This window comes from Megascapheus bottae, chromosome 8 (assembly GCF_031878675.1).
Source record: "Megascapheus bottae isolate mThoBot1 chromosome 8, mThoBot2.hap1, whole genome shotgun sequence".
NCBI classification, from domain to species: domain Eukaryota; kingdom Metazoa; phylum Chordata; class Mammalia; order Rodentia; family Geomyidae; genus Megascapheus; species Megascapheus bottae.
In genome coordinates this window covers 9,784,104-9,809,619 of record NC_143516.1, presented here as the reverse complement: position 1 = coordinate 9,809,619, position 25,516 = coordinate 9,784,104, and the positions used below count along the sequence as shown (strand labels likewise).

Below are 25,516 nucleotides of genomic sequence, written 5' to 3'. Positions count from 1 at the left end.
TTTGTTAGGTAAGTACAAAGGGTTTAACATTGTCCAATTGTTGTTCTAATCATTAACCTGATGTGTTTGGGTTATTTTAATGCACACATACAAATCGTATCATTGAAATTCATATACATATGTGTATGTCAATTACAATATCTGTGCAAAGAAGTTGAAGAGTTGTTTTTGTTTTTTTTTTCTTTTTGTCAGTAGTAGGACTTGAACTCAGGGCCTGGTTGCTATCCCTCAGCACTTTTCACAGTGATAGCATTCTGTTACTTAGAGCCACGGCTCTACTTCTGGTCTTCTGGTAGTTAACAGCAGAAAAGAATCTCACTACCTTTACTTTCTGGGCTGGCTTTGAACCATTATCCTCAGACCTCAGCCTTTTGAGGACTACAGTCATGAGCTCCCAGCTAATTCCTTCATTTTAAAGACAGAATCCCTACACAGTGCCAATATTTGATAACACATAAGTCAATGTCAAAGTAATAGTCCTTTTAATAAACTAGCCAGTCTCAGGCCTTCTTGGGCCACAGCAAGCCAGCAACAGCCAGCCTAGTTTCTTTACTAGCTCTTCTATATTGTTTTGGTTAAACAGAACAGCTGGGCATGGACCATAAGCAAGAGAGAGATGCCAAATGGATGGGTGATCCTTCCTCACTGCAGTGAGAGACAGGCCAGGTTTTATGCATAACTGTTCATTTCTGGTTGAGGTGTCTGTCAAGGAGCTTTGCATGACTATATATATTTTTACCTTCCTTGCTCTAAAATTAGTGTCATAGAAGGGATAGCCTCCAAGTCTGTAACCTAAGCCAAAAGGGCCACCAACCAAATGCAAGCTGGGGAAACTTGATCCATGTAAGATTTGAACCCTCTCTCCCTGGTCAACAGCCCCACCTACCTACTTTTCAATGGGCTTCAGAGACTAAAGCACTGGGTGCCTTTATTAGCAGTTTTTATGTTGTATCACACATTTGATATGGTTTGACTGAAAAATGTTGATTTCAAACAAATGACTCCAAGTCTTGAAAAGCATTTACAGGGAAACAAGCTCCCTGGATTATCTTTTAAACGGAACTTTGTCAGTATGTTGAGAGTCAAAATTCAGAGCTTTTCTTTAGCAAGTCTTTTCCTTTACAAAAGAGATATCATAAAGAAGCTCATAACAGGCTTTTCACTTTCAGGAACTATTTTATATATAAACTAGTAGAGTTAATATTTCAAACAGTATTTCTTAATAAAATTACCTATATGGAAAGCTGAATTTTTTTCTATTTTTTGTAATTTTTAGGAGAGTTTTCTTTCCCTACCCACCCATAACTGAATTTCATGAAAAACAGTGAAAGTATAGACATACTTAAACAAAACAATATAAACATACTTAAGAACAGTTGGATAAAACAGTACATCAATCTTGTCTTGTAGAATATTTTTGGTGCCTAGTAACTAGCAAAGTGCCCCATTAGTAAATGCTAAAGTGGTATCTTCACCATTTTAGATTTTTCAAAGAATTTAGAGCATTACATACAAAGCAGATAAAAATATTAATGTTATATAATACCTTTGGAATTATATTTTTCTCTGTGTGACTAGATAAAGGTAAGTTTTCCTGATAAACACTGATGTTTCTTGCCAGAATGAATGAAATCATACTTTCTCCAGACAGGAAGTATAGACTGCGTTCTTATATAAAATCAGGCCCAGGAGAAATAGCAAATGGGTAAAAGACACATCATGTTTCATAGCATGACAGCCCAGTAGAACTTTCATTCCAGAAGGAAATGAACAAGAGGAAAAATAAAGCATACAGTGAATGATAGTGATATATACTAAAATGACATATGAGAAACATAAACTAACATTGAAATGATTATTTGTTTAAAAATATTACAGAAACAAGGAAGTGGTGCTATGACTAAAGCGGTAGGGTGGTAGCTTTGAGCTGAAGAGCTCAGGGACAGAGCCCAGAGTTCAAGTCCCACGACTGACAAAACAAAAAAAAATAATGCAGAAACAATACCGAAATCATCCATTTACTTGTGCCAGCATTGGGGTTTGAATTTAAAGCCCTGTGTCTGCTAGGCAGGGGCTCTCACACTCAGACACATCTCCAGCCCTAATTTTTGTCTAATTATTATTTACTTTATTAACATTTTTAACTAAATTTTTTGTGTTGATACTGGGGCTTGAACTCAGGGCTTTGGGCTTTCCTCATAGCTGGTACTCTACCACTTGAGCCATGTCTCCAGCTCCAGCTTTTCAATGGTCAACTGAAGCCAAAAGTCTCTTGGATTTGTCTTGCCTGGGATGACTTTGAAACTTGATCTCCAGATTTCATCCAGCCACCTGAGTAGCAAGGATTATAAATGTGTGTCCCTGGCACCCAAGTTGCTGGCTATTTTTTGAAGAAGGTTCTTGCTTCCTGTCTGGAGGCATAAATAGGTATGCGTGTTAGACTCTTTGTGGAACTATGATAATGGGTTTGTGCCACTCCATCTAGGTCTTCATTAATTAAGAGCTATAATGACTTTTTTTGTGTGTAGGTGGGCCTCAAACTGTGATCCTCTTAAACTCAGCCTCTCAAGTAGCTAGGATGGTAGGTCTGAGGCACTGGTGCCCACTATCACAAGCAGTTTTAAGCGGCAGTCCATTTGACTACCTATCGATCCTATGGAGACATTTCTGGATACAAATCCAGCTAGATACAGATAGACACCTAAACTGAAGATATCTCTTGATATCTAGAACCAAAAATATTTAGAGCTATAGATAGATATATCTATTTAGACGTATCTATATAAACAGATATAGATACAGATATCTTTTTCCTTTTAGTTTCCCTGATTATTTTAATCTCACTAAAAATCAAACCAAAACAAAAAAGGGTAGAAATGTAATGACTGTAAATGACCCTCAAACTATTTATCCAGAAACTATAAATGTTCTCTAGATTTTGCATTTTACGGATGCCTTTCTATGTGATTCTAGCTTATATCAAAATGCCCACCATCCCATGTTCCTCTGATGGTAAATTTCAAGCCCTTCTTCTGTCCTGGTTGGAAGAATGCCTAAGCATGAGGAAAGCAGAAACAGGAGCCGCCATGCACCCCGTACCTTCCTGAGTTTCTCTATCATCTCCTCGATGAGGATGTCTCCATTCTGTGAAACTTTGCTTTCCATCTGAGTCAGCCACTCGCACAGCTCCTTGTTCTTTTCACTGAAGATTGCCCATTCATTCAGTCTTTCACTTACTTGCTGCCGCCTGAGGGAAGCCTGGAGTATGGAAGGTGGAAGGGGATGCAAAGGGTTAACGAGAGACAAGTCACAGCACCGAGTGGACTAAAGTGGGCAATAGCTGTGGATAACTTTCAGTTACTGGTTCCTTAAATGCAGGATCTGTCTTAGAATGCAACAGTCATGGATTGGCATCAACAATGGGCACTTGTTTCTTTTCTTCAAAGTTCACATATACTTACTCAAGTCCAACGAAGCCACCTTCATAGAGCAACTGGTTCAGCTTAGTACTCATACATGATCAGAGAAAATACCACTAAATGAGAGTGGCCTACCCAGAAGGAAGTTGGAAAGAATGGATGGAGAAGGGAAGAGGGCTTGAACGCACAGCCTCTCACTCTAGCATGGCTTTTTTGCTCAAGGCTGAGGTTCTACCACTTGAGCCACATCTCCACTTCCAACTTTGGTATCTTCCCTAATGGTTAATGGCTAACGGAGTTGAGGATCTTTTCATATAACCTTTGAATATCTTCCTTGGATCACACCTAACCAATCACTTTGCTCACGTTCTAATTAAGATGGTTCTTTATTATGGAGTTCTAAGATTTCTGAATCCATTCCATGGTTTTTGATAATCCTTTCTGCAATTCTACAAGTCTCTCACTTCATAATGCTCTTGTTTCTTGGTGCTGACTGAGTTTCTAAAGATTGCTTCTAGATGAGCTGAGGTACACATTAGCAAAACAAAAGGCAATTTGAGTGGTGACAAGAATTGGAAAGTTCTTTCACAGAACACAGTAACAATGCCACCGATCTTATTAATTCCCCTGAACAAAACACCTTCCTGAGCACTTTTTTTCTTCTCAACACTTCACTGAGGGAAATTTCAAACAAATAAATATAGAAAGAATTATATTCTAAGCACCCACAATATATGATCATATAACAAAAATGGTTAAAACATTTTGCCACATTTTGCTAAATTTAATGTGTAATTTTTCCCTCATCTCTCCATTCACTTTATATGCAACTTAAATAAGTCTCCTTTTTAAGATGAAAATGGAAATATTTCTCAGGCGTCATATGTGTTTCCTGATTGTTAGTTTCACTTAAGATTGGCGCCGTAACAACAATGCAGATAAAGTTAAGATTCACTGAAACACAAATGTCTTTATTTCTTCCCGTGTGTTGGGAATGAAGCCATGAGCAGGCTACCTTCCCCAGAGCTAACCTGAGGCACAGGAGTTATTTAGACAGTGAGTGTCACAATCAATCTATTATACTTGTTGAGCTTCTGCTCCTAGAAATGCACTTCTTTGATTTAATTATGATCTTTTAAAGTAAACACTTCTTTGGATTAGGTATCACTGAAAAATTTTCTCATTAATAACAATATTTAATTCTAGTTATAATTAATCATCATAATTATACATTTCTATGAGACTATGTAGACATAAATATATAATTAATTATATAATTGTATTTAATAATAATGGTGATATTAATAAATTTCCTTTACCATTTCGTTTTATTTGAGTCAGAATAATGCAGAATAGCAAAAGGTCCACAAACACACTTGTAGCAAAGACTGCTACAAATAGAGAAAGCTAATACAAGCTAAAAAGTTTTGTGTGGGCCAGAGGAGTGGCTTATGTGGTACTGTACCTGCATTGCAAATGGGAGGCCTTGAGTTCAGTCTCCAGGACCAACGCCTTACCTCCCCAATTAGTTTTATAGTCCAATTTCATCTTTTAACCTCTACCTAGATGGAACAGTCATTCAGCACCACTGCCTTCCCAAACTCAGAGAACAGCATGCCTCTAGACAGCTAGAATACTGAGACTGAATTTTCTGGTGGGTACAACCTTTTCCTTTCACACACTCAACCTCAGATACAGGAGCATGGCAATAGTTAAAGTTCTGGCACAACAAATGCTGTCAGCCTTAAGTACATTGTCATCATGTGAGACTAATTTCTCAGAAAGGTCAGAAGTTCCTGCCCTTCAGACTTCGGGTGAATGTGTCTTCCTCTTAGCAGCTTCTCCAAATATTAGCCATGACCTAGGGGCAAATGCTAGGGTTCTTCTCACCAACACCACAGAAGTGACGCTGCCTATTACTTTGAGAGGTGCCAATTATAAGAGAGGGCTATCTGCCTTCCAGGGACAAGGAGAGTGACCACGGAACAAGGATGAGGCATCTGGTGAATGGTCAGGAAGAGACAGCACCAAGAAGTGTGAAGGCTTTGATGCCAGCTGCGATAGGACGTGAAGATCCCAGACCCCCAGGCAGCTGACACTGAAAACTTGTCTTCACCATTTGGTGATGAGAGGAGCAAGGCCTATCTTCTCCAGTCTTTGTTCCCTGAACTTCTCTGGCCCCCAGGGCACTACAGGAGCATTTCCTGTGTGTCATAAACAGTATCTGTATGTAGGAAACATGTCAAGCACCATCTTCCATGCCAGGACACAGCCGACAGCAGGACACACATTTAAGAAAGGGAACTGGTGTGTCCTGAAGGCTTCCCAGGGCTGGCTGTGTTTTCTATGACTACACGACTCTAGACATGGCCCATCTGAGCATTTCCTTTATTCTCCTTGGCCCTCCCACGTTCACTCTCTCCAGGAAGAGTATCCATCGTGCACCCCAGATACATTGCTCTCATTTGCTGCTGAAGAATGGTCTAACTTGAAGGAGAAGCAGGTGATAAGTTATAAGCCCTGGGTACAAACCAGAGTCCAAAGCTTTCTAAGGGTGGACATTCAAAAAGTGGGTAGCAGGGTTTTTTTTGTTGTTGTTTATAAATCTAATATGATGACTGTATGTCTGTGAGTATTACCATCTGTTTCTTGGGGTTCCATGAAAGCCCTCAAATGACTTGTCAGTGCAACACACATTTGCATCTTCCCACCGGCACATCATGCTACGCTGCCCCCACAGAGACAGCTGTGCAGGAAGTGCATTCTTCCCTGAAGTCCAGAGTCTTAGCATGACAATTTGAAACAAAACAACAGTCAGTGACAACAGCTTAACTAGAATTGCACGCTGTCTTAAAAACAAAAACAGGAAGAAGATCAGGTACAATCCATGGGTGTATGGAGGCATGTCGCACTCCTCGGGATTCTCTGATGCATCCATCCCGCTCTGCCATGTTTACTTACAGCATACAGGCTTTGTGCTCACCTGTAGTCCCAGCTACTCCTCACTTCTCCTCAGCTGCTTTGGAAGGAACAGAACAGACCACTTGCTGCTTAGTAGGGATGCTTAAGTGAAGTTCATGACTCTTCTGATAGAGCAGGCACTGGCTAATTTCCTGTGGTGGTTTTACACCGGAAATAACTAACTCAAGACTTAGTAACTTACTCTTTTCTTCCTAGAACATTATGAAACTCAGGGCTAAAGTCTCCTGGTTTAAATAATTTAATTGGGCTGAGAGTTGGGCCTAGTGGTAGAGCGCTTGCCTAGCATGCACAACGCTCTGGGTTCAATTCCTTGGTATTGCATACACTAAAAAAAGGTATAAGTGGTGCTGTTGAAAAAAGGTAGAAGTGATGCTGTGGCTCAAGTGGTGGAGTGCTGGCCTTGAGGAAAGCTCAAGGACAGTGCTCAGGCCCTGAGTTCAAGCCCCAGGAGTGGCAAAAACAATGAAAAAAATAATGAAGACTACAATAATGTGAGATAAGAAGGCCTGAGGCCTCAGGTTTTAGACTGATATAGAGTCAGCTTCCTTTTCTTCATGGTTTGGTTTCCCCATAGGTAAAGGTATTTATCTCTTCAGATGATCAACAGCAACTTTTGAAATGTCTTTTCAGACTCTTAGTGGTGGATAATTTTCTAACATATGAATGCTAGTGAACTAGAAATAATGCTACTTCCATGCCATTATCACACAAGTTTTCCAGTCAAAACAGTGTTGTAAAACCAAGCCTCTCTTTATCTCTGAACATTTAAATGTTATCACTATTTTCTCCCTAGAGGAAGGTAAGTATTAAGACGTAAACCCAATGCTTTGCTTTCATTATTGACAATACCTAACAAACACTTAGCTGCTGTAGGCACTGGCTATTCACAGAATTGGTCTTGGAACCTAAGAGCCTGAGTGTCTTGGACCTAGATTGCAAATGCCAGAATAAGAAGAATCCATGGCACATGATGGCATAGACTGAGAAAATACAGGGGGTGGAGCCTATGAATGGAATGATATCACAGGTGTTGTGGCATGGGATGGGTACGAAAACCAGAGGGGAAGAAAAGAGCAGCTGGAGAAGCCACACAAGGTTTAAATGGAGGCATCTGTTTCAGGTGCCCAGGAAACAAGCCAAATTCTAACCCTGAAGTCTAATGTCTTTGAGGCAGTTGTAGGCATCAATTAGCTAGGAAATTAAGTGTGCCTTATTTCATCCAATATGTTTAAGGAGAGTACAGCAAGGAGTGTTAGACTTTTCTCAAAAGTAAGAAACACAAGTGCATAGGCTCACAAAGGAAAATAAATAATGCTGTGATAACTTCCTACTATTTGTCATCACTGAATATCTTCTCTTTATAGGATGCATCATGCTAATGCCTTTCTGACACAGTTTTGTATTCCTTTCGGACCAATGAATTTTGAAATACTACTGTGTTACCACTGGTAGGAGTAGGTCCGTGTAGGTTTCTCCTTCTGCTCATCGAGATCAGGGAGCTGTGTGTACATTCACAACTCAAATCATGAACACATCCTGCAAAGTCATCTCCCATGTCCCCCCCTACTTTTTTTTGGGTGGCACTAAGGTTTAAACTCAGAGCCTGTGGTTACTAAGCAGGCACTGTATCACTTGAGCCATGACCCCAGCCCTTTTTTGCTTTAATTATCTTCTAGATTACTCATTCTCATTATTAAGTATCCTCACAGTTTTGTGCACAGGTGTCCTTGAACTGTGATCTTCCTACCTGTTTCCCATGTAGCTGGGATCACAGACATATGCCATCAAACCTAGCTTCTCTGATGAGATGGGTTCCTTCTAACATCTTGCCCAGGCTGGCTTCAAATCATGAGCCTCCTTATGTGCATCCTGAGCATCTAGGATGATAGGCATGCTACAACATAGCCAGCATTCCCTCCATGTTTAGAGCACATATGACATCACCAGTATCTACCAAATGAGAAATAATTCTATCTATCTATCTATCTATCTATCTATCTATCTATCTATCTATCTATCTATGTTGATCATAAAGCTTGAACTCAGGGCCTGGGTGCTATCCCTAAGCTTTTAGCTCCAGGCTAGAATTCTACTATTTTTGAGCTACGTTACCTCTTCCAGTTGCCTGGGGATTTACTGGAATAAAAGTCTCATAGACTTTCCTGCCTGGACTGGCACAATTCTCAGATCTCAGCCTCCTGAGTAGCTAGAATTACAGGCATGAGCCTTCAGCATCCAGCTTCATAACATGTATTATGTTACCCAGTGAAAGAGAAAGGCTGAGAAAAGAATACGTTAAACTACAGGTGTCCTCATCTGAACTGTGCTAGCAATAACCTATCTCCATCTATGAGGTGCATTACCAAGTGGGTTCCCGTGTGGACCCTGATTCTCCACCAAGGTGAGCTACTCCCAAAGACGTCATCTTACCTGGTGGCACAGCTCCTCCCACTGCCTCTGCAGAAGCTCCATGCGCTCGCTAAGGATGGAGATGTCTTCGGCACTGATGTAGGCAGAAAGCGTATCCCTCAAGAGTGTCAGCTCTGACAAGTCCTCCGTCCATGTCCCAACTGCACTTTCTAATTCCTAGATTGAAACAAAATCCTTGATTCGCCCACTATTGTCAGTGACTTGTGGTATTTTGGAATCTCCTGCCGCTCCCACTCTTTATCGTGTGCTTTGTTTATTTCCTACAATCTGATAAACTGTCAAGTGCTTCTGGTCTCAGAGCACAATTGTTCTCAGACTCTCTATGTGTTTACCAGCTCACTGAGATATTTTTGATAGCGTTTTGATAAATGAAGTTTTGTGGTGCATTCATCTTCTTTAAACTGATGCTGCAAACCCCTGCTAGTCCTGAACTACTGATCACACCAATGGCATATTTTAAAGGACAACAGCCCAGATGGAACCTTCACTTCCCTGCATGATGAACAGCCATATTCTGTGCTGTGAACCTACACGTCACAACAGAGAAGACTTTATGCATTGAATACGTCTGCTGAAGCAGAGATTTATTTAAGTTGCTAATTATGTGCTTGTCCTTTCCACAAAATGATTTAAGGGGGGAAAATCCTTATAATAATATTTGAATGAGTTGACATTAGTTTTTGCAGTGCTTTGACGAATGACTAGTCTTGCAATTTGTGTAACTCTTGTTCTCTGCCAGCTCATTTAGAGTATGAATAGAGAATTTCGCATGGGTTGTCCCCTCTCTTTTTGTCTCTTCACACCAGAGACAAGTTTCTAAAAGCAAAAGTAATTAATGGTACCGTCTGTGGATAACTTTCCAGGCAATTTAGGCAAACAAGGTTTTAGCTTGAATTTTCAAGATAATTGCTTTGTTCTGCTGCTGAGAGTATTTTGGGACAGAGTAGCAGTTAGACTGAAATACATCCTTTCAATCTACCAGCTCAAAAGCAGCCGGATATTTTTCATGTATTTTGTGGAATAAAAGAAAATCAGAGCATCTGGCTGAAAGATCAAAGTATCTATGTAAACTAAAGGTGCAACATTTCTATGCTAGGTAAAAGTATATGTAAAGACTGCTTATTTCACATCAGTTCCAATATCCAGATTTAGTTATTTGTTAAAAAGGAAATGATAGTGTTGGTGTGGTCATGCAATTCTGTAATCTCAGTATCAGGAGGCGGAGGCTAGACAATCCTGACTTAAAATAATCCTCAGATAACACAGTGAGATGAAAAAGAAAGAAGGAAGTAATTAAGAAGGAAGGGAGGGAGGGAAGGAGGGAAGAAGAGAGGAAGGGAGGGAGAAAGAGGGGAAAGAGAGAAAGAAAGAGAAAAGCAAACAACTGTCTCTGATTCTGTCTACTACATGTCAGTCTGGTTTAAAACCTAGCCTCTAAATTCAGACAACTCTAATATGTGATAAATCTGTAAAGTTATTATACTTTTAGAAACTTCAATTTTTTAATAACAGAAATAACAGAATGACCTCATGCCAGCTGAAATCACACTGGTACAGTCACCAGCTAGGTAAAAGAATCCTTAAGGGGCCGGAGTATGGCCTAGTGGTAGAGTACTTGCTTAGCATGCATGAGTCCCTGTGTTCGATTGCTTGACATCACATACACAGAAAAAACCGGAAGTGGTGCTGTGGCTTAAGTGGTAGAGCTCTAGCCTTGACAAAGCTCACGGACAGTGCCCAGGCCCTGAGTTCAAGCCACGGGACTGGCAAAAAATTTTAAAAAAAGAAAAAGAATCCTTAAAATGTGTGTAGTCTTGGCTATCAGAAGCCTTACTTAATATAAATTTATGGTCACAGATTTAAAATAAATTTGTTTTGATGTTTATAACCTTCACATACTTTTCTTTGGCAAAGGTTCAAAGTCATGACCTCCCAAGTGTGGGAATTACAATTATACACGACCACAGCAGGAGACCGCCACATACTTCATGGTGTAATGCCACAAGATAATGAGTTCATCCTTCCTTCCTTAACCATCCATGTTGAAAAGTATATCACCTTCTACCTTTCCTAATTCAATTTTTTTCATGTTTCCAAATTGTCTTTTATAAAATTTTAAGGAGAACGATAATGTACAGATGACGAGTCGAGGAAATAGATGACTTGAATGATAGAACTTCTAATGGTCTCTTTGATATGATCAGCACACTGTTCTTCAGAGAACTGCTAGGCAGGCACTCTACCTGGCTGCACAGGTGTGCACGCAGTAAATCCTACAGCCACTAAATCATGCAGGCCTTCATGATCTCATGCTTCAGGGAGTGGTCTGTATTGATTTCTTTCCAAATATGTTTGGAGGTGTGGATTACCATCTTGCAGTAGTTACAGGCCCGAGTAATTGAAGGATTGGATGACTGCTTACATTGACTAAGGTCAGCTATTTTTCTTGCTTTCTTTGCTGAGGGGGTCTGGAAGGTGGGACATGCTTATCTCTGGGCCACCATCTGTAGATTTTCCAAGGTAATCCTTCTACCAGAGTGATTTCTCCAATATGGAAGGTTTTTGTTGTTGTTGTTTTGTTTTGTTTTTGTCAATCATTGAGCTTGAACTCTGGGCCTGGATGCTGTCCCTGAGCTCTTCAGCTCAAGGCTACTTCCCTACCCCTTGAGCCACAGCCCCACTTCCAGTTTTCTAGTGGTTAATTGCAGATAAGAGTCTCGTGCTCATGCTGCTGTCAGAAAGAACGACATTGCCCCATTTGTAAGGAAATGGAAAGACTTAGAAAAAATCATATTAAGTGAAGTAAGCCAGGAACATAGGCTCAATGGTTTCCTTCATTTGTCATAATCAGTAGAAAGCTTGGGCTCTCTTAGCAGAGATTTACAACAGAGCAAAACCTAGATATATAAGGCCATATAGTATGACACTAAATGAAAGGACCTCCAGAATATAGAAACAAGTGATTGTTGTCCTTAATGTACTATATTATCTCTCACCTCTTTTGCTGTCCTTTGGTTATCTCATATTATTACAGTATTTTACCTTGTTATCTGATGTATTGTATATATATTTATTTAGTTATTTGAAATAGGATGAGGAAAGGGGGGAAAACAAGATGAGGGGTGGGGGTGAGGGGAGGGAAATGGGGACCAAGACATGAGAAAGGGTATCAATGTATGTGAAGTAATGCATCTTCTGTCTGGTGAATATAATGTCACCCTTCTATTAATTACAATAAAAACATATGAAAAAAAGTCTTGTAATCTTTAGTGCCAGGGCTGGCTTTGAACTGTGATCCTTAGATCTCAGCCTCCTGAGTAGCTATGATGACAGGTATGATCCACCATCCCAGGTTTCCAATACGGAAGTTTTGAAAGACTGCTGTGATTGCCCTCCACCCAGCTTTTGAATTTTTTAATGCTATGATTTAAATGTCCTTTTGCTTCCTCGGGGTAATCTATACACAATACTATAGTTTCATCCACTGCAAGAAATCAGTAAAGCAAGTGGCAGCTAAGAATTATTTGCCATTAAGGTGTCCCCTGAGATCTTGGATCCCCATATAAATCATCACAGGCATCTACATGGAGGCTGCTCTTGCAGACCCTGTTCTGGCACAGTACTGGGCACAGGGTGGGTGATGGGCTCCTCTCCATGCAGCTAATTACCTTGCACCGTATTTGCTCTGTGTGGAGTTCATCGTGGTGATCTGGGAGGGGCTGGGAAAGCTTCTTTTTGAAAGTTCTGAGTTTCTCCAGTGAATCTGCTATTCCTTTCTCACATTTTTCCCAGTCCTAGAGATAAAGAGAAAGAGATTGTTTTCAGGATATGATCTGAGTTCAAATCCAATTCAGTTACTTGTTCATTGTGTGGCTCTAATAAGCACATAAAGTTCTGGGCTTCCATTTTTTCTGTAAAAATGTAAATAACGCAAACTGTAACTGTTGAAGCATTGCAAGGCAGGATAGCTCAAGAAGTAAAGCATATATATAATAAATGTGAAACCTTGACTTTGAACCCCAGTATTACCAAAAGTAGATGAATAAAGCAACAGACTTAGCTGGATGCTGGTGGCTTATGCCTGTAATCCTAGCTACGCAGGAGGCTGAGATCTGAGGATCAAAGCTATCCTAGGCAGGAAAATTTGTGAAACTCTTACCCCCAATTAATCACAATAAATGCAGGAAGTAGTGCTGTGGCTCAAGTGGTAGAATGCTAGCCTTGAGCAAAAAGAGCTCAGGGACAGCAACTCAAGAGTTTAAGCCGCAAGGCCAGCAGAACAAAACCAAACAGCGAAAAGAAATACAGTGAAAAGATCTAGCGTGTCAAGTGTTCTGGAAGATACTGCAAGGTATGCGGGCAGAGCAGCTGCTCTGAGTAAGGGTGGAGTTAGTACTCATCAAGAGAGAACACACGCACTGTTCAGAAAGGCTATACAACACACTGAAAACAGTGAGTACTTCTGGCAGTAGAAACTGGGTAGTATTGTAGGAGAAATTCAGATTTCCTTCCACATACCTCAATGATTACCTGAGTTTTTATGACACATACATGCTTCTTTTGTAATTAACAATAAAGAAAAAGGAGGAAAAAAGAGCCATTATGGAGATGGACTCTATCTACAAACTGATTATCTACAGATAAGCGTGTATGTGTCCCATCAATACAATTAGAAAATAATTCCAACCGAGTAGGTGTCTTCTATGTTGCCAGTATGGTCTATACTGTCATGGTGTCTATTCTCATCTCTCCCTTCCAGTGTCTACACTCCACATGAGAATTTTCTGAGCTCTAAAGAAGACAATTGGTATGAATTGAATCAGAGTAGCTCATATGATGGGAATCAAGTTGTACTTTCCAACATCCTCTGTTATCATCAGTCTTTTCTGTTCTGGGTTCTTCCACATTCTCTCCTGACCCATTGTATTTAGCACAGTAACTTCAAGGCACTGTTCCTATATCTGCCTTTTATATGAAATATCCACAGGAGTCTTTCCTTACTCCAAATGGCCTTTGTTTCCTAATAGGTTTGATACAGGCCATGGGTTCTCATTCCTACTTAAATTCCTATCATGAATCTTCCTAGAGTGTGTAATCCCATCTCCTTTTCCTGATTACAAATAGTTAACCAATCTGAGTGTCCTCCAACATAAAAAAAAACAGAAGGCAGTTCCAATTGTTCTATATTTCACAGTATCTGTGTTTCTAGACTACACAAAATCCATCAATTCATCAGTGATGGATGATGGAAGGATACTTTTTTAGGGTCTTTCCAAAATGATCCACTTTCTGCTAAAACTGCACAATATCCTTAGTAAATTAGCACTTCCTAAAAGCTATCAGTACAAAGTCAATGGTTGATCACTGATTGAACACAAACAGGGTAAGGTATTTTCTTTCTATGACAACATTAAAAGATATCAGTGAATGAGCAAATAGGATAGGGATGATGAAATTTTTGGCAGACATACATAGAAAGCTAGGTTAAAAGCTAAACATAGAGAAACTGAAGTGAAACTACCTCAAAATGAGGCTGTGTAAACACGAAACTTTGAGTTCAAAAATCCTCCCTCAGGAAACAGGATGCAGTATATGATTCAAAGAAAAAAAAAAAAAAACCTCTAGTAGGAGAAGAGCAGAACTTCCCCTTTTCTAGGGTGAGTTGGACAATGAATTTATAACCAAGTTTTTCATTACATGAATTATAAGCAAGTAACTTCATAGCATGGTCTGCAAACATCGATCAAAATGGATGGCTTATATATGATCTGACAGATAGACAAGACAAGCAGAGACAGTGACTCACACCTCAGAGTGGATTATGTCTTAAGAATATTTCCAAAGTCACATGGCACGCATGCACGTGCACACATACAAACACACACACACACACACACACACACACACACACACACACACACACACACGAGAAAAAGATATGTGATTAACGTGCTCTTTTCAGAGTAAGTTACAAAATGTTTAAGGCCCTTCCTGACAGCAAGATGAAGGAAAAAAGAGACCAGGCATGTTAAATTACTGATAAATTCTTCTATATGTAAGAATGGGACTTTGTAGATGTCTTTTGATCCATTTGGTTCCTATGCAGAAAACAGTACATTTTAAATACATCTTAAATAAAATTTATAGAATGAATATACTTCAGGCAACAAAAATCCTAAATACATTCCATTTGCATGATTCATTCCCTTTTGTCTAGACAACGACAAAGCACACTTAATCATCTCAAAGTATTGGTGAGTGCCAGCATATATAAAACTGTAGAATCTGTGTTCATTTTTTAAATGAAAATAACATCAGCAATGTTAATTATTTACTTAGAGCTCAGTATGTGCTACATTATTTACTGTCATTATTATTATACTACATTCCTATATATTATTAGTATACTACCTTATTTACTGCCATTATTTTTTTAACTCATTGCCAGGAGGAAGTAGAATTATATATCCACAGAACAGATGGAGAGATTGAGATTTAAATAGGTTCTTATTGGGTTTAATATGGTCTTCACTTGAGTTTGTATGATTTTGGATCAGGCTGTTTTTCAACCTTTGACTTAATGATACTATGACACAAGAATGTAGTGAGAATGAGCAGCTTCTTGTGGGAGATGAGGGTGAATCTAGGCAAGTGTTTTGCCACCAGACTCCATCGCTGATTCTGTGGATAAGACTAGACTTCCTAGGGAAGGGGGGAAAACCAAGACGCGTGGGGGGTGTGGGGGGGAGGGAAACGGGTACCAAGACATGTGAAAGGGTATCAATGTATGTGAATTAATGCACCTTCTATCTGGCAAATATCATGTAACCCTTTTACTAATTACAATAAAAAAAATTTTAAAAAAAAGACTAGACTTCCTTAAAGATCTCAGTATTCACGTGATATCCAACTCAGGGTTTTAATGTGCCTCTTGGAGATTTTATTACACAGTAACCTGCTTAAATAAACCAAGACAACTGGCATTTTTTCCTGTGCTATAAAAATAAGAGATACCAATCTTGAAAAGCATTTTAGAGTCTTAAGTTAGGGAGTGGAACCTACTCGCTGAATTTCTGTCTGGCATCATAAAGTCGTCACATGGCTCAAGGCTTAGCAGTGGCTATTAATCAGGAGAAATCAGAGCTTGGATGGTCTGATTAGGGTTTAAATTACTTTGCTGGGGGATTTTTCTGAAAGATAAAGTGCTAATACTTGGAAAACTTTTCCAGTTCATGCAAGATAGGACAAAGTCTTAACTATGAAATCCAGGATAAAAATCCTGTGAGGTATTTATTGCTCAATGATCTCGCAAGGTTTGCTCTGCAGGAAAATAAGAGCAGGGGAAGCGGCACACGTATTAGAAGGGCTGTTTTCCCTGAACTTACATTCAACAGGAAGGCCAGCTTTTTCTTCTGCATGTCCAGACTCATGCTGGCTGAGCTCCACTTCTCTTGGATGTCCGTGAGTTCGGCCTGCAGGGCCACCTCAGCTGCGCTGTCAGCCGAGAGCAGGAGCTGCTTGGCGGCCTCCACGGTCAGGATGTAGCTGCCTTGTTGCCGCAGGAACACCTTCTCTTTGAACTGGAAGACACCGTACCATGTCACCTTTTCTCCACCACGTCCCTATCCTTACTCTTTACTTCTTTATCCTTATGTACAAAAATGTCTCCATTAAAAGAAACCAGTCTATAAGTACAATACCCCTTAGGCAATGTTATCGCTTCCATCATTCTCCATCTTTCCCAACTCAAACTCTATCTAACCTTCCCCCAACAAACTGCTTTTGGTGTGTGTGCCAATCCTGCGCTTGACCTCTGTCCTTGAGCTGTTTTGCTCAAGGCTAATGCTCTACTACTTGAGTCACAGCTCCACTTCTGGCTTTTGGCTGGTCAACTGGAGATAAAAATCTCATAGACTGTTTTGCCCAGCCTGGCTTTGAACCACGATCCACATACCTCAGCTTTCTGAGTAAGTAGGATTGCAGGCATGAGCCACTGGCACCCAGCTCAGTGACATATTTTTAAATGACTCATATATATCATGTACTTTCACCCAGCCTGCATTGATTTACTGAGCTGATACATTATGAATGAATGAATGAATGAATGAGTGGTGTACAAAATGAATGAGAATAGAGGCAGAAACTTCTTTTCTGCCCTCCAGATAAATACATTCATGATACAATGTGAAATCTATTATCTAAAAGAGTGACATCCAGGGAATACAGAGGGACACTGGGCCCAGTGCGGTGTGCGAGCCCTTCCCCAGAGTGATAAATACTGAATGAGTGTTTCCTCAACATCTGATGTGACTGGATTAAGAAGACATGAATAAACACACACCTGTAATCCTAGCTACTCAGGAGGCTGAGATCTGAACACTTGTGTTTCAAAGCCAGAACAATCCACGACACTCTTCTCTACAATTAACTACCACAGAGTTAGAAATGGTTCAAAGTGGTAGAGTGCAGCTAGCCTAGTATGAAGGTCAGGGCCAGTGCCCAGGCCCTGCAAATCCCAGGACTCCCACAATAATAAAATAAAAAGAAGAGCTGAGTACAACCAGCGCTCCTCAGGGGGGTGAAGACAGCCTATTCAAGAGGAAATGGATGACATCAGGAAACATCTGTGGACTTCAGTGGCTGCGTGTGGGACACATGCAACAGAGACGGGCCGAGAATGAGGCACAACTGTGTCTTGCATAGAAAGTTTGGCTTTTTGCTTATTGCTCTTCTGTTTATTGCTTTTGTTGTCTTTTTCTTGTTTTTTTTTTTTTGAGACAGTCTTGCAATGGAAATTTGGCTTTTAGGACAAATATGTCAGATGCCATGCGGAATAACATGAAGTAGGAAAGGGTGATGTGTTTGGATTTTTTTTCTGTTTGTACTTGAATCAGAGCTCTCAGTCTTGCTGGGCTTTCTCACTCAAGGCTAGTGCTCTACCACTTGAACTACCTCCACTTCTAGCTTTTTGCTGGTCAACTGGAGATGAGACCCTCTCGGATTGGCCTTGTAACCAGGATTGTCAGATTTAGAAGATCTGAGTAGCTTCTGAGTAAATAGGATTATAGGTGTGGTGAGAACCCAGCAAAGCAATCTTCATCCCCCAATAACAGGGCTTGAACTCAGTACCTTGTGCTCTCTCTTGTTTGTTTTCCTGCTCGAGGCTGGTGTCTACCACTTGAACCACACCTCCACTTCTGCACAAAAGTCTTAATGAAGCACTTAGCAGTAGAGTAGAAAGTGGGATGGAAGAAGGATACGCATTGGATATGCTAGGACAGGTTGGATCTGCCCATTTACTCAGGAAAGCGCTGGCTATAGACTTGTGTTAGGAGAAACATGGGGCATGGGCAGATAGGTTGGAGAGCTGATGAGGACCCTTCCTTAGTCTGGGAGGATGTAAGAAATGGGGAATGTTGGACCCAGAGCTCAGACTCCGTGGAGAGCCACGGGTCTGGTCCCTGTGCCATGTATATAGATACACATGTTGGAGACATGGGAAAGAAATGGCAGCAGGTGAATGCATGTGACCAGAGGACTCCAATTTGCTAGCAGTGGCAAATGGAAGCCATTTCTTCAGCAAGTTCATTTGGGTGAAGAAAACAGTGAGTGCTGAGCTGCTTTAAAGGAAGAACCACACGTGGGAAAGGATTGCCAAGGAGGAGCTTCATGTCTCATGTCTCAGATGCTTCAGACCCCAATTCCAAGGCGAGTGAGAATAAAGGGTGGCTGGAGAAAACAGAACCAAAACCAAAAATCTCACACACCACTAGCCCTGGTTCCTTTCCTGCCTTTCTTTCCACCCTGAGCTGCAGGCCGCCGCTGTGGAAAGTGAACTGGTGGATTCTTGGAAGAAGCCCCGAACGACTCTAATCTCACCGTTGCTTTGCAGTGCAATCGTTCTGTGTATTGAAACTGCGGAATCGTTCTGTATTTGACACTGCAGAACAACCCTGGTCCTAATTCCAGGCCAAAGCCAAGTGTACCGTGGAGATGCAGAAAAGGCTGGACTGAGCACTTGCATCTTACCTGCACTTCATCGTGGAGGGTCCTCACTTGTTGCAGTGGTATGGGGCTGGTCCCCAGACCACTCACAGGAAGATAGGACACTTCAACCAGCCATTTCCGGAGTTTGTCCACCATCTCCCTGTAGCGGTGCCACTGGCGAATCTGGCTATCAATGATCCCTCGTCTCTGCTGGGCCCTGCGAATCACTCCCTGCCACTGGTGACTGAGGAGTGTCAACTTCCGGTTGAACTCGTCCCTGCAGAAAAAATAATCATACAATAAGAAACTATGATCCAGGATGAAACTTCTTGATTAGCCGAGGTGCACATTCCCTACCACTCTAAGCCATGAGAGGTGATGGAAGATAATAAATTACAAATATTTCTCAATGATCTGCAACTTGGTCTCCTGAAAGTAAAGCATTGAACTGTTGGTGCTTGCAAACAGGAGATGTCTGCATGGGGTGGTAACAAAAGTCAAGGTCAGTGTCCTGTGTTCGTTCTCTGAGTGTGAGAAAAAGGAGGCTAAAGCACTGAACTGGAATCTTGAGGTGTTAGTGTCACGATGTTTCTTTAAGTTGTAAGCATCTGCCAACTAAGAAAATGTAGAATGAAACATGGAAAGGGCTACAACACCAGAAGATCCATGCATATTGCTTTGTATTCCAAATAACCTTCTAGGGTCTCTTGTCTTTGCTGTGTGCAATCAAGCTGTCTTAAGTGACCCATCAGCTTGGGAAAATATCTGCTTAAACCAAAGCTCTACAAAATTAACCTCACAAATTATTTTTTTTGAATACAAATACATTGGTCATCTGGAATCTTCCTATTGTCAACAGGCGCTAAGCTGATTTTTCTTCTTTCATGTGCATCTTTAAAAACTCTTTTTCTTCAGGTCCAACTCTCCCATTTTCATGTCTTTGGTGTCTTCCCCCTCCCCCCGCAACAAAAGAGTTTAAGATACTGGCTTCGGAAGAAATTCTAAATTTTATTTTACTAAATGACTTGAATGTTTATCATATTGTTAGAGAGTTGGCTGAAGGATGATAAAAGAAAAGATAAAAGTTAATTGCATATAAAACAAAAGTTAATTGCATTTGAATTTGTTTTCTTTTGAAAGCCTTAAATTTTCAGTAGAGTTCACATTTAAGTCTGGCTTGCTTAGAATAGAATAAATATGACATCACATTTTCTTTTTCCAAGCTTAACCAGGAAAGTCTTTCATGCACTTCCAAAGAAATATCCACTTAAAACTAGAATTGCTTCCAAAACATTAAAAGCAAAATTCTCCATAAAACTGATTTATTTTCCTATATTTTGAAAATATATTAATTATAATCACAACTACTCTGCCTAAATGTGGGAAAAGTGGTCAAGTAAAATAAAATAACTGGGGTTAATTCTTCAGCTATAAACATGGAGATGGATGAGATAAATACAATCTCCTTTCCAGGAAATGTAAATATTAAAAAAAGAAGCCCTGCCATTTGGCATACTGCAAGTCTAAGAGAAGAGATACTATGTTTAATAGATAACTGTTTACAACAGTGAGGAGGAAGAAGCATTTCAGTTTGAATGCAGTGGATTCAACATGGAGGACATATTCACAGTCCAGCGACACTGGCAGGTAGAAATTCAGTACTGATTAGTCCCTGGACACAGGACCACAAAGCTTGACTCAGTGGTCACTTAGTTCGATGACCTTGGTCAAATCTGTTCATATTCGTGGGCTCAGATCTTTCATCTCTAAATCTGCGACCTGGTCTGGTGATGTCTATGCTCTTTTGAGGATACAATTGCCATAATTGCATGAGACTATTAGAAGCATCTGTTTACACACCGCGCACACAATTCATTCGGATCTATTCATTAATTCCAGTCCTTACAGATGACTAGCAGAGGTTGGCTAGGTGATTTCCAATTACTCTCTGTCCTTCATATCATGTAATAGCAGTTCTCTACAAAGATTCAATGCTCACTCATTTCCGAGATTTGGACAAGCCTTTCCTTCCAATTATTAAGACTCTATGATAGTACAATTGCCTTAGGAAGATTGGATAGATGCCCTCTAATCACATTAAAAAGAAAATGACTAATTTGCTGCAACCTTTCTTCATAATAATTTATCAAAGACCTACCTGTCATCAACTTGACCTTGTTCTAGAAGGCGCTGCCCATCCACAATGATGGAGTGCAGAATCTGCTGACGGCTGAACATCTCAGCTTGAAACAACTAGAATTGAGAGAAACAGAGAACAGATTGAGGGTACTTAATTAACTGAAAACTTTTCTCATTTTAACACGGTGATTAAAAATTACCTCCAACTGAACTGGGCTATAAGTCTAGCAATAGAGGAAGACTGTTTTAAAACATCATCAGTTAAGGTAGGTTTGCAAACAAGAGCTTTATCTTGTGTGATTGTTGTTCATAATGTACTATATGATTTCTCTTCTCTTTTTTGCTCTTTGGTTAATCTCATATTGTTCCTGTATCTGACTTTGCTACCTGGTATATTGTATATGTGTTTACTTGTTTATTTGAAATAGGAAACAGAAGGGGGGAAACAAGATGATTGGGAGGGGGTCGGTGGAGGGACATGGGAACAAAAACATGAGAAGGGGTATCAATGTGTGAGAAGTAATATACCTACTATCTGGCGAATATGACTGTAACCCCTCTATACATTACCCTGATAATTAAAATTTTAAGAAAAGAAAAAGAAAAGAAAAGAAAAAAAGAAAGGAAACTCATTAGTACAACTATTTGAAAAATCATAGAGAATGAAAAAAACAGATAAGTTTGAATGGTATAACTGTTTCAAACAAGTCACTCATAGTTTAACAAAATGCTGAAGTGTGTTGTTGTCATGAGAAGAGGAGATCAATGGGAGAGAGGTAGACAAACCAGGAAAGGAGGGGTGAGTTAGTACAGTTGCTATAATTTAAGGTGCATTTGTGAAAATGGAACCAGTAACTGGAGTGAATGAGTGGGGTTAAGCAAAATGGAGGGGTGACATTAACCAAGATGCACTGTAATCCTAAACGGACGTGATGAATCGAACCCTTCAGTTTAACCACTTAAATAGGAACAATTTTTTAAAAAATTAAAGAAAAAATTTAAAAATTTAAAGAAAAGTTTAGGGACCAGGAGTTTGGCCAAGTGGTAAGAGTGCTTGTCTAACATGCATGAAGACCTGGGTTCAATTCCTTCATACCACATACAGAGGAAAATCCAGAAGTGGTTTTGTGGCTGAAGGGGTAGAGTACTAGGCCTTGAAAAAGTCCAAGGACAGTGCTCAGACCCTGAGTTCAAGCCCCGGGACTGGCAAAAACAAAAAAAAAAGAGGAGAGAAAAGTTTAGTTAAGATGTCTAAAAACTAAGTCATTGAAAATGAACCTTTGCTTTACTGTCCATCATTTTTTTTCAAAAGCACTGAATAAGATTAATGTACAATTTGTGTTCTGATCTTTTTGTCTGCTCTAACTAGGTTAATAAAATTATTTCACTAATAAGTAATGAGGGCTCAGAGGTAACTCTCTTGCTACAAAAACATGAGATCCTGAGATCTATCCCTAACACTGTTAAAAATATTAGTCAAAATAATAAATAAAAATAAATTTTAACATCTTTTACATTATTTCTGATTTTTTTCTTTAGAGATGGATGGAACTTATTATTGAACAGGCTGACCAACAACTCGTGGGTTCATGCCATCCTCTTGCCTCCTCAACCTGAGTAGCTGAGACTATTGTACCCAGGACATCCTGCAAACAGCCTTATTGCAGTATAACTTGCCTGATATTCACTCAGTCCATCCAATTCACATGTCTGATTTGGCTATAGGTGTGATTCAAGTGGTAGAATATTTGTCTACTAAGCATGAGACTCTGACTTCAAACTAGTTCTGCCATGTATAAATAATAAATTAATAAAGGCTGAATTTAATGTTTTAATTCTATTTCCTACTTGTACAACATTTCCATTATGAAACATTTTCATTATACCTCCAAAAAACTCTGTACTCATTACTGATAATTCCATATTCACTCTCGATTATCACCCTGAGCAGTTACTCATCTCTGTCTCTATGCCTGGATTGCCAATTCCAAGAATTTCACCTAAGTAGAATCATATGATATGCCATCACTTATGAATTCCTTCACTTGGAAGGAATTCAACAAGGTTCAGCTATGTTGCAGTCTGTACTATGATCTGATTCCTTTATAGTGCTGAATTATGTTCTATTAATTTGACTATTTGTGTAAGACGTAATTTATCCATTCATCAGTTGATGGACATCTGAACTGCTTCCATGTTTGCCTTCTATCACTTATGACATTACGAACAATGTGAGCAATGTAGTTAAGGTTTTGAGTGGACTCATGTCCATTCATCTTGGGGATATAGAATATATAAATAAAAATATACATATATACTCATACAAACATGTATGCGCACATATACTCATATATGTATACTGCATAGTCATACATATGTAGATATACTCATATACATATATGTAGTCATATAGATGTATATATACTCACATATACCCATATACATATTCTTATCTCTATAGATATAAAGTAGGGTGGAATTTCTAGGTTACATGGTAACTGTGTTGAATACTTTGAGGAGCTGTCCAAGTCTTTCAAAGTAGGTTTTTCCATTGTGCATTTCCATCAGCAGTTTTCTCTAGAACCTCACCAGTTCCCATAGCCCTTTCCTCTGTCAGCAGCCTAGCAGGCCTCATAATGGTCCTTCATTGATCCTGGACAACCAGATCGAAGGCCACTTTATAACATTTAAATTCTCTTTTCAAAAGATTTTCAGTAAAATTATTTAAAGTTAGTATTTATTAGTCAGGGTCTGGTTTATATTTTTCTTTATCTCCAGTTCATGTATTTCAACCCCCCCTCTCTCTCTCCCTCCCTGCCTCCCTCTCTCTCTCTCTCTCTCTGTCTCTCTCTCTCTCTCTCTGTCTCTGTCTCTCTCTCTCTCTCTCTCTCTCTCTCTCTCTCTCTCTCTCTCTCTCTCTCTCTCTCTCTCTCTCTCTCTCTCTCTCTCTCTCTCTCTCTCTCGTTTGGAAGTCCTGGGATTAGAATCTAGGGTCCCATGAGTACTTTCCCACTATAATTCAATTCTATCAAGACAGATACTTAGAGTGTGATTTTCTGATATAAAATTCACAGTTGCTTTTCTAAAGAACAAACAATAGTCCTACACCAAAGACATTTTTAAGAATCAAAGCATAGTCTCTTAAGTGATTGTTGGCCACATTAATACAGTCGACAGTCTGAGGTGAAAACCACATACATAACTTCCTTCACTCCTTCCCTTCCCCAGGAAGCAGCCTTGAATGCCAGTTCTGGCACAGCATACTGCCTTGTGTTATTTTTTTTTTTGCCAGTCCTGGGCTTGAGCTCAGGGCCTGAGCAATGTCCTTGGATTTTCTCAAGGCTAGAGCTCTACCACTTGAGCCTCAGCACCACTTCCGGCTTTTTTCTATGTATGTGGTACCGAGGAATCGAACCCGGGTCTTCATGCATGCTAGACAAGCACTTTAACCACTAGGCCAAACTCCCGGCCCTGCCTTGTGTTATTGATGGCAGACCAGGTGCAACATCTTGCTTTTCCCACATGACATTAGACAGTGTCTTGAAAAACTCCTTCACTTTTCTCATTAACCTGAAGGCTACTAACAAAACTCACCTCATGTGCTCTCTGCTGTTCCAGAAGATGCTGAAAATTACCAGAAATCTCCACTGCTAATTTTTGCTCAGTTTGAACCAGGAATTCCATCCATGTTTCACATTTTTCCAGGAAAGTCTGATGCTGTAGCAAAAATGACTGCAACTTGCTGATAGGACAAAGGGAGCAGTAATATCAGTTATTCTGCTATTCCTCCTATTTTTACTGCATAAAACTAGGCTAAATAGCGTCCACTTCCACTTCCACTGCATTTCATATTGACAAAACACAGATTTTTTTTTAAAAAGTTTAAAAAGATAAAAAAATTGACATATTACATTTTTAAATGATGCACAAATTATGTAAATGCAGTAAGCAGAGCTCTAGGTCCTGAGTTTAAGCCCTAATATTGTACATAAATAAATAACAAAAAACATGATACACTAGTATATTCAATAATGCTTAACTATTTTATCATTTGAGTTTCCACTTTCAGTTCAAACTCTGTCAGTATTACTGGGAAATCTAGAACTTAAAAATAGATGAAAAGCATGAATTTATAGTCTATGTGCTGTACTTTGGAAGTGTCCCCATCAAAAATTAGAACTGACAATTAATAGCCAATATGCTAGCATTATGAATGGGGCTTTAAGAGTTGATTGGACCCTGAGAATTCTCCATTCATGAATGGTGTTAAACTATTTCAGCTTTCTTCCCATGTGAGAATTCAGGGTTTTTCTCTATTTTTTCTTTTTCTTTCTTTCTTTCTTTCTTTCTTTCTTTCTTTCTTTCTTTTTTTTGGTTGGTAATGGTGCTTGAACCTGTATTTGTATTTGAGCTTTTCTGCTCAAGGCTAGCACTCTACACTATGAGCCACAGCTCCTCCCCCTTTCTCCCCAGTTTTCTAGTGGTTAATAGGCTGGCTTTGAACAGCAATCCTCAAATCTTAGCCTCCTGAGTATCCAGGATTATAAACATGAGACACC

The 25,516-nt window shown here is 39.7% G+C and overlaps 1 protein-coding gene across 1 annotated transcript in view; it reads right to left on the bottom strand.

Moving 5' to 3' along the window:
* The window catches only part of Syne1 (spectrin repeat containing nuclear envelope protein 1), a 364,140-nt gene that overhangs the window by 42,561 nt on the left and 296,063 nt on the right, over positions 1-25,516 (bottom strand). The window contains exons 123-129 of the mRNA XM_090337945.1: positions 24,552-24,699; positions 20,977-21,071; positions 18,861-19,095; positions 16,217-16,411; positions 12,500-12,625; positions 8,832-8,987; positions 3,100-3,258 (exon numbers count right to left, since the gene is read on the bottom strand). Of these exons, the coding sequence (XP_090194071.1) occupies positions 3,100-3,258; positions 8,832-8,987; positions 12,500-12,625; positions 16,217-16,411; positions 18,861-19,095; positions 20,977-21,071; positions 24,552-24,699 (1,114 nt within the window). The remainder of the gene's footprint in view (positions 1-3,099; positions 3,259-8,831; positions 8,988-12,499; positions 12,626-16,216; positions 16,412-18,860; positions 19,096-20,976; positions 21,072-24,551; positions 24,700-25,516) is intronic.